Source organism: Rhagoletis zephyria, unplaced genomic scaffold (assembly GCF_001687245.7).
Source record: "Rhagoletis zephyria isolate East Lansing unplaced genomic scaffold, Rhagoletis_zephyria_1.1 Rzeph_scaffold_01606, whole genome shotgun sequence".
NCBI lineage: Eukaryota > Metazoa > Arthropoda > Insecta > Diptera > Tephritidae > Rhagoletis > Rhagoletis zephyria.
Genome location: NW_016158690.1, coordinates 75209 through 83444, shown reverse-complemented (window position 1 = coordinate 83444; position 8236 = coordinate 75209). Strand labels below are relative to the sequence as shown.

Here is an 8236-nt window from a genome sequence, read left to right as displayed (position 1 = left end):
CATTTTCGAGCTTAACACCCTAATCTGTAATTATAACAAGAGATTAGCCATATAAAATTCGTCCCTTGTTAATCTGTAATTATAAAATAATCTCAGATTTAACCGATAACTTTTCGGTGTCCATCCTAGTTTTATCGATTGTTTTTGCGAAAGAGAGGAGAAATGCCAAATGTAAAAGTAAACAAAAATGTACGCTAGCAAGTAGAAGAGGTTTGTAAAGGTATTTTTAATAAAATGTTAAGTTAAAATATATTTATATTGCTTATTATTGCAGAAAAGCGTGATCACGGTGGCACAGAGAAGAAACATAAATTTTCCTTGAGATGTGAGAATAACAAGCACAACAAATTTGACGGCTAATAATCTGAGATTTTCCTGTGTAAACGGGGTGATTAAAAAACGAGCTTTGATTGAGATAATATTGATATGTGAACATAGTTTAACTCTCTCGCTCTGAGCGAATTTTTATTTTTTGACAGTTTTACTACACTTTTTCCAAGAGTACTTCAGAAAGCATCAAATGCTCTTCAGAATACTCATTTGTACTTCAGAAATAGTAAAATGTACTTCAGAATAGTAAATTGTACTTCAGAAAAAGTAAAATGTAATTCAGGATAGTCAATTGTACTTCAGAAACCGTAAAAAGTATTTCAGAAACTGTAAAGTTTTCTTCAGAATAGTCAATTGTACTTCAGAAACTGTAAAAAGTATTTCAGAATAGTCAATTGTACTTCAGAAACNTAAAATAGTATTTTTAAATGTTTATTTTTTTTAATATATTTTCCAAATTACAAGTCCATAGAAGCAGTTTGTAAATATATTAAAAAGTAAATATATTTAAAATCACTATAATATATATACTATTTAAATAATTACAATGTGTACGAATTTTCGTCTTCTGAAGTACATTTTACGATTTCTGAAGTACAATTTACGGTTTCTGAAGTACAATTTACGGTTTCTGAAGTACAATTGACTATTCTGAAGTACATTTTACGGTTTCCGAAGTACAATTGACTATTCTGAAGAACATTTTACGGTTTCTGAAGTACAATTGACTATTCTGAAGTACAGTTGACTGTTCTGAAATACATTTTACGGTTTCTGAAGTACAATTGACCATTTTGAAGTACATTTTACGTTTCCTGAAGTACAATTGACTATTCTGAAGTACATTTTACAGTTTCTGAAATACATTTGACGCTTTCTGAAGTACTCTTGGAAAAGGTGTAGTCCGAGTCCGAGGAATACGGGATTGCACCTTGTGATTTGCGTAAATGCCAACCAGCTGTTTTTGATCAGCTGTTTTCCTGTTGGCAAATTGCTGTTGGCAAAAATTTTTCCAGCAGAAACCATCAGCTCCCCTCAAAATGTAATGTCACTTTGCTCTCTAAATTTCCCCTACTTTGCAAGTTTTTTGCGTACGCAAACGCAAAAACTTGTAAGTTTTGGTTAAACATGAACAATTAACAGCTACGCGAACGCAACTANGCGTACGCGAACGCAAAAACTTGTAAGTTTTGGTTAAACATGAACAATTAACAGCTACGCGAACGAACCTAATATTAGGTTGAGCTGTTACGCAAGCAAAAAACAAACTCAGCTATCACTTCACATTTCTGCTTCAATTTTTTCAAGATTTTTTAATTTGAAGTCTTCAAACTAAAAACAAAAGCACCAAAAACGCACCAAGCACAAAACTCACAAATTTTCGCGTTTTGAATACCCACTAAATTTGGTGCGAAAAGCATCAAGTTGGCAACAGTGAATGTAAACAAAAGTATATTATGACGTCAGCGATTGGGTGGATGCTGTCAAATCGACGAAGAGAGGGTTAGCGGTCCGCGAATGGCGCGACCTTTATTTTCTGGATCGTGTTCGTTTCACCATGGTTGTCAACCATTTGACATTAGGTACTTTCAAAATCTTTTCCAGTGGTACTTGCAACGCAATTGAGAGGAAGAGAAAATTATCAGAAAAAGTTATTTAACGCACAACTAGTAAAGACTTGCAACTTACGCCATTTTTACATTTTCTGACGCGCAATTTTCTTTTTGATTGGGAATATTTCCCACCGTCATAAAAATAAAAAAAAAATATACACTGGACTTAAATTGTTCATCCATATGTTCATTTGACTAATTATTTCTCATCAAATCATCCTCTTAAGCACTGTTTATATTTACATTTGAAATATAACCTAATACCATGTCGGACCGACAACGAAAACACTTTGAAAACGAGTTTTGGGATTGTGGGCTGTCAACTGTTCGCACCGCCCGTTAATTGACATTTCTTTCATCCTTTGTTTACAGTTTTACTACGAAAAAAACAAAACCAAAATCTTTTTCTTCCCCACAGTAAATGTTAAGTGCTCATTTACACACGGCGATTTTTGTTGCCGCAACTCGACGTTTGTGGGAGAGAGCGTGACGAGGAAAGGAGAGGGGCACCGAGTTGCTCGTGCTCGAGCAACACGCTTTGTGCTCTCGTTCGTCTGTGTAAATTGAGTTAGCGGTTCACAGCTGACAACAACAATTGCATACACAAAAATCGTCGTGTGTAAGACTGCTTTTACACAGTTCAAGTATTGAATTCAATTCTGCTCGCATGTGGAAGAGAGGGGGTGAGAAGAAAAGGGACGAGTACACATGCGTCTGTACCGTCAAGTCGTTTCAACTTTCTTGCTTTGCTTTTGGCATTTTCGTTGCTTCCCATTTAAAGAACCAAAAACTTGAATTCAACAGAATTGAAACGTGTAAAAGCAAATAGAAAACACAAAAGAGAATGAGCAAGAATTGCTTTCAAGTACTTGAATCATGTAAATCGGGTGTTAATGAAATAGGCAACACCAAAAGGGAAAGTGAAAAATCGCGTCGACAAAACGCAGTCTAAACGATGCAAGTGATTCGCTCTCCCATTCGTAATTCGCTCTCTCATTCGTGATTGGCGCCCCAATTACGAACCGATATTCGCATATGACAAAATTTTCTAAAGAAACCTTCATAAGCATGATTCAATAATTAAATAATTATTTTTGAATCATGCTTCATAAGCTCAAAATTATATAACAATAAAAATGAAATAATTGAAGAATTTTGGGACCTAATAACTATAACACTCTCACCGATTCTCTGGAGAATATTTATCTTCGCGTGTCTGAGAAACTGCATTCCAAAGTTCACTAGAGATTTCCAAAAACTTGTCGAAAAACATACGACAATCTTTAATCAAGGCTACCATAAATGCTTACTAATTACTAATTAATTTGACTTTCAAGCTTCTCCGATAGAATCAATATCTGTAACAGAGTTTTTGCTTTCGGCATCCGCACGCAGTACTTTATGTTTAGTCTTCATATGCGAACGCAACGTACATCGCTGGTTGAAACGCGTATGGCAGATGATACATTCATAAGCTAACGCATTTTCATGTAATTTCATATGTAGCTCGAGCGATCTCTTGAGGGTGAACTTGGCTTGACATGTCTCGCATTCATAATTGCGTTCCTGGGTGTGCACAACCGTGTGATTTCGCAGGTGAGATGCGTGAAAGAAGCGCTTCTCACATTGATCACATTTATGTTCCCTCTTGCCAAGATGCCATTTTTCATGCTTATTTAATATTCCAGCGGTTACAAATCTATTGCCGCAATAACAACAGATAAAAGGCTTTTCTCCATTGTGCCGTCTGGTATGGTTGTTCAAATCTGTGCGCGTATAAAATGCTTTGTCACATTTTAGGCACCCGTAAGGCTTTATATTACTGTGTCGTTTCTCATGGCCTCGCAAGTTACTAATGTCATTTGCAGCGTACTCGCATATTCTACATTTATATTTTCGTTTTCCCTCGATGGCTGTCGAGTTTTTATAAGTCGCTAAAGCTCGCAACTTGCGCCGAGAAGTTTGCGAAGTTTTAGGAGTGGGCTCCTCCTTTTGTTCATCCTTGAAAGATAGTATATGATGCAAGAATCGTGTATATAATGTACATATATACCGCACATTTCCTGCAAGTGTCATAACTCAAAATCCAGTTAAATATGCAGAAATGTCCGCTACCCGTTGCTCCATGTTGTGCAAAAATTTCGTTGCTGTGAAATATGTATGTAAATTCTAAACTTTAAAGCCGTTTTCCTTCATGATTCAATAATAATAAAATTATTAAATCATGGTTTTCCTTGACCTTTTGATTTTTTGGATTGACTCTGCAGCAAATGTGCGAAATGTATTACTGTAATCAATGTGCTTACGGTTATACTTACTGTAACATTCACCGCGTCATCGTCTGTTATCAAATCCTCTTGTTCCTCACCTTTCAAGGAATATTCGTTCCAACTAATGGGCTCAATTTCTATGTATTCAATACCTCTGGGAGACTCAGTGAATTCCTCCTCAGTAACAGTTGCCACTTGCTTATGATGCTGGCGCTTAGTTTTTTTTGGTCTATTTAAATACTCGAAGTGTTCTCCAGATACGTGGTCCATTGGAAAATAATTATTTGTTACTCGTCCGGATCAAAGTTCCCGAATAAATAGTTCTGGAAAACTATCGATGGCATTATCGATAGAATCGATGGTTTTTCATTATCGAAAACATTTAAGCTGATGCCAGATAAAGGCCCTCCACATAGAACTTCGGCGTTGCGTTGGCGTTGGCGTCGCTTCAACAGCTGACTATGAATACATGAACTCAAATGCAGCCAAAATTCGACAACACGGAGCAAAAAGATGGCCAACTCTCAAATTTTCGCGTGCGTCGCTCGTCAGCTGTTGCAAATAAATAAAATTATGTGAAATATTTTTCCTTTTTAATCAAGCGCGGGCAAGAAATATCGTTTTTAATGCAATTATTGATATGAAATATTAATTTATCTGTCGTTAGAACAATAAATCCGAAATGGCGTATTAAAGATGATAAAATATGACTTCCACTTCGATAAATAATCAAAAAAAAAAAACTAGTGCAGACACCGATTGGATTGAGTGGAACGTGAGTTTTCAAGTGGTTTTCAGCGAAAACTTGTTTTCGTTTGACAGATTTCAGAATGGAACATTGCCCTTTTCTGTTGCAAATTTATTATATTGTTAAATAGTCCCAAAGCTGCCGCAAAATTATTTATTTTATAGATATATGTATTTATTAAAAGTAACATGAACTCGCACAGTTTTAGCAGCTGTTTTCCTAAATTGTAGCAGTGCTGGAAATCCCCAGTGGAATATTAGTTTAGGTACTAAAATTTAGGTAAACTCGCACACAGCCTAAGGCTATTTTCAGCCTAAGGATATTTCAGCTAAATCAGTGTTGTACAAATGACATGTAAACAAACCGACTGACGTTTTTATAGGAAATAGTGCTTTTTGCGTTCCTATGCACTTCTGCATCTGTTCTCCTTTTACTCTTATTTGAGGGAGTAAAATTGTAGTTTGACAGTTCCACAGGTTTTAGTCCGAAGTTCAAAGGAACATACTTATAAGGTTCTTTGCTTTCACTGCTTTCTGTTTTTGTTTGCACATGTAAATCAGCTGATCGGTTGACACTTTTCATGAACTTACAGGAAAAAAAACTTCGGACTAAATCCTGTAACTTCTGACTGGGAACATTTGCTCAGTTAGTCTCTCAAATGTGTTCCCGCTTACAGGTTTTATGTCAATAGGAGTGACTTCCTGTAAGTTCTGACTAAATCCTGTAAACCGGACTGCTATTGGAACAGACTACTTATTTGACGTTAGCTTTGTTGTTGCCATTCTTTGGACTAAAAATTTGGTTTTTTGCGTTCCTTTACTTTTCCTGTTATTCTCTTTTGGTAAGCGCATTTTGCTTACGCTCTGGCATTTTGACACTTTTCAGATTTTAGTCCAAAAAATAAGGAATGAACCTATTATTAGAGGGAGTACATCCGAAGAATATAACAACTACATAAAGGAAATTGCAAGTACGTAGGTGAAAAATGCAAAAGCTAAAAAAAGTTTAAGCTAAAATTTTTTTCCGATAACGCCATATTGGATCCGCCATTTTCAATTTCAAAAATCCCACCTCAGATTTTAAATCATCGAATTCGAAAAGCCCTCTTATATAAGTTTTTGGTGAATAAGAAAAAAATTATAAAATTCGCCTGCCATATTGGATCCGCCATTTTGAATTAATAAAATCTGATATCAGATTCGAAATCATCGCCCTCGAAAACTTCCTGTTTATATGAGTTTACGCTGAAAATGAAAAAAATTATAAAATTTGGTCAGCATATAGGAGCCGCCATTTTTAATTTCGAAAATCTGACCTAAGTTTCTAGGTAAGGCAAGTCAAGACTAAGTCTTGCATAACCCAGCTTTAATATTTTTGCAGGACCAAGGTCGCGAAGCATGTCGAACAAAGACTCGTTTTATTGTGTGGAATTATTTTAATGCAACAAAAATACGCATGCAATTACAAATTAATTTGATCGTAAGATTCTCTGTAGCTGTAATTGAGTCTTTGCTTTTTGTATCTGCACGCAGTACGCTATGTTTAGTCTTCACATGCCAAAGCAACGTAGGTCGCTGGTTGAAACGCATATGGCAGATGATACATTCATAGCCTAACGCAGTTTCACGCAACACGGAACAAAGCCTTTGATTTAAAGACCCGTTTTATTTGTGTTGAATTATTTTAATACAACAAAAATACGTATGCAATTACAAATTAATTTGACTCGTTAGATTCTCCGATAGAATCAGTAGCCGTAATTGAGTCTTTGCTTTCTGCATCTGACCGCAGTACGCTATGTTTAGTCTTCACATGCCAAAGCAACGTAGGTCGCTGGTTGAAACGCATATGGCAGATGATACATTGATAGCCTAACGCATTTTCATGCAATTTCATATGTGTCTTGAGCGTTTTTTTGCGAGTAAACTTGGCTTTGCATGTCTCGCACTCATAATTACGTTCCTGGGTATGCACAACAGCGTGATCTCGAAGCTGAAAACCATCAAAGAAGCTCTTCTCACATTGATCACATTTATGTTCCCTCTTGCCAAGATGCCGTTTTTCATGTCTAGTTAATATTGCAGCGGTTATAAAACTTTTACCGCAATATGAACAGACAAAAGGCTTTTCGCCATTGTGCCGTCTAGTATGCGTGTTCAATTCCGTGCGCGTATAGAATGCTTTGTCACATTTTAGGCAAGTGTAAGGCTTTATATTACTGTGTCGTTTCTCATGGCCGCGTAAGTTGTGAATGTCAGTTACAGCGAAGCCGCATATTTTACATTTATATTTTCGTTTGTCCGCGATGGCTGTCGAATTTTTATAAGTCGCAAATACTCGCACCGGTCGCCAAGTGGGTTGCGAAGTTTTAGGAGTACGCTTCTCCTCTTGCTCCTCCTGGAAAAATAGTATACGATGTATGTACATGGATCATTGATAATCAAATGAGCTTACGGTTATATTTTCTGAAACATTTATCGCGTCATCATCCATTGGCGCTAGCTTTTCTGTTATGAAATCCTCCTCTTGTTCGTCACCTTCGAAAGAATATTCGTTCAAACTAATGGGTTCAATTTCTATATATTGAATTTCATTGGGAGACTCAGTAAAATCCTCGTCGGTAACAGTTTCCACTTTATTTGGAAGTTGGCGCTTTGTTTCTTCTGCTGAATTCCAATCATCGAAGTGTTCTCCAAATATATGATCCAAAAATTTACTATAGACACCAAATTTTTCATTGCACCACTTACACTCAACGGTCACGCAAAGATTGGCGGAAACGAATACTTCGCCACAATGAAACTTTTGCACTGTAGTAGCTGCCATATATCTAAGGTATAAACATTTTTTTTTAATGTGCGATAAATTGTTTATTTTTTTAGGGGTTTAAGTTACTTCTGAGCTGTATGACAGGCAGAAGATTTATTTGGCCAGCTCTCAGGCTACAGCGCCAACTCCAATTCTAAAATAATTTCGCCAAGTCTTATAAATTTACATTTATATATTTAAGAAACTGTGTTATTTGTTTATGGTAATTGCGGCAGTAAATTGTTTTGGAAATAGAGTTGCGAATGATGCATCGATGTCTGCGAAGTAGAGCTGTCAAACTATCGACGATACTATCGATAGTATCGATAGTCTGGTAACTTGAAATAACTATTGATAGTTTTAGTACTATCGCCACTATCGTTTATTGATAGCGTATTCTCTTTCCTAGCGCTTTTGACTTTTGCAGTATTGGTTCAAGGAGAACAAATTTTGGCAGCATTATTTCA

The 8236-nt window shown here is 36.2% G+C and overlaps 2 protein-coding genes across 5 annotated transcripts; both read right to left on the bottom strand.

Annotated features, from left to right (window-relative positions):
* Window positions 1-3191: 3191 nt before the first annotated feature.
* Window positions 3192-4629, bottom strand: LOC108364619 (gastrula zinc finger protein XlCGF7.1-like). Of its 2 annotated transcripts, none has more exons than XM_017618367.1 (2): window positions 4250-4629; window positions 3192-3944 (listed from the first exon to the last, which is right to left on the bottom strand). In XM_017618367.1, the coding sequence occupies exons 1-2, from the start codon at window positions 4481-4483 to the stop codon at window positions 3276-3278; spliced, it is 903 nt and encodes a 300-aa protein (XP_017473856.1). In that variant the 5' UTR covers window positions 4484-4629; the 3' UTR covers window positions 3192-3275. The 2 variants fall into 2 exon arrangements, with proteins under 2 accessions (XP_017473856.1, XP_017473857.1); XM_017618368.1 differs by having other exon boundaries at window positions 4262-4625.
* A 1718-nt stretch (window positions 4630-6347) lies between these two features.
* LOC108364610 (zinc finger protein 177-like) lies at window positions 6348-8144 on the bottom strand. Of its 3 annotated transcripts, XM_017618353.1 has the most exons (4): window positions 7857-8144; window positions 7416-7791; window positions 6833-7358; window positions 6359-6573 (listed from the first exon to the last, which is right to left on the bottom strand). In XM_017618353.1, the coding sequence occupies exons 2-4, from the start codon at window positions 7785-7787 to the stop codon at window positions 6392-6394; spliced, it is 1080 nt and encodes a 359-aa protein (XP_017473842.1). In that variant the 5' UTR covers window positions 7788-7791; window positions 7857-8144; the 3' UTR covers window positions 6359-6391. The 3 variants fall into 3 exon arrangements, with proteins under 3 accessions (XP_017473843.1, XP_017473842.1, XP_017473844.1); XM_017618354.1 differs by having other exon boundaries at window positions 6348-6573; window positions 7416-8144; XM_017618355.1 differs by having other exon boundaries at window positions 6383-7358; window positions 7857-8143.
* Window positions 8145-8236: the final 92 nt, after the last annotated feature.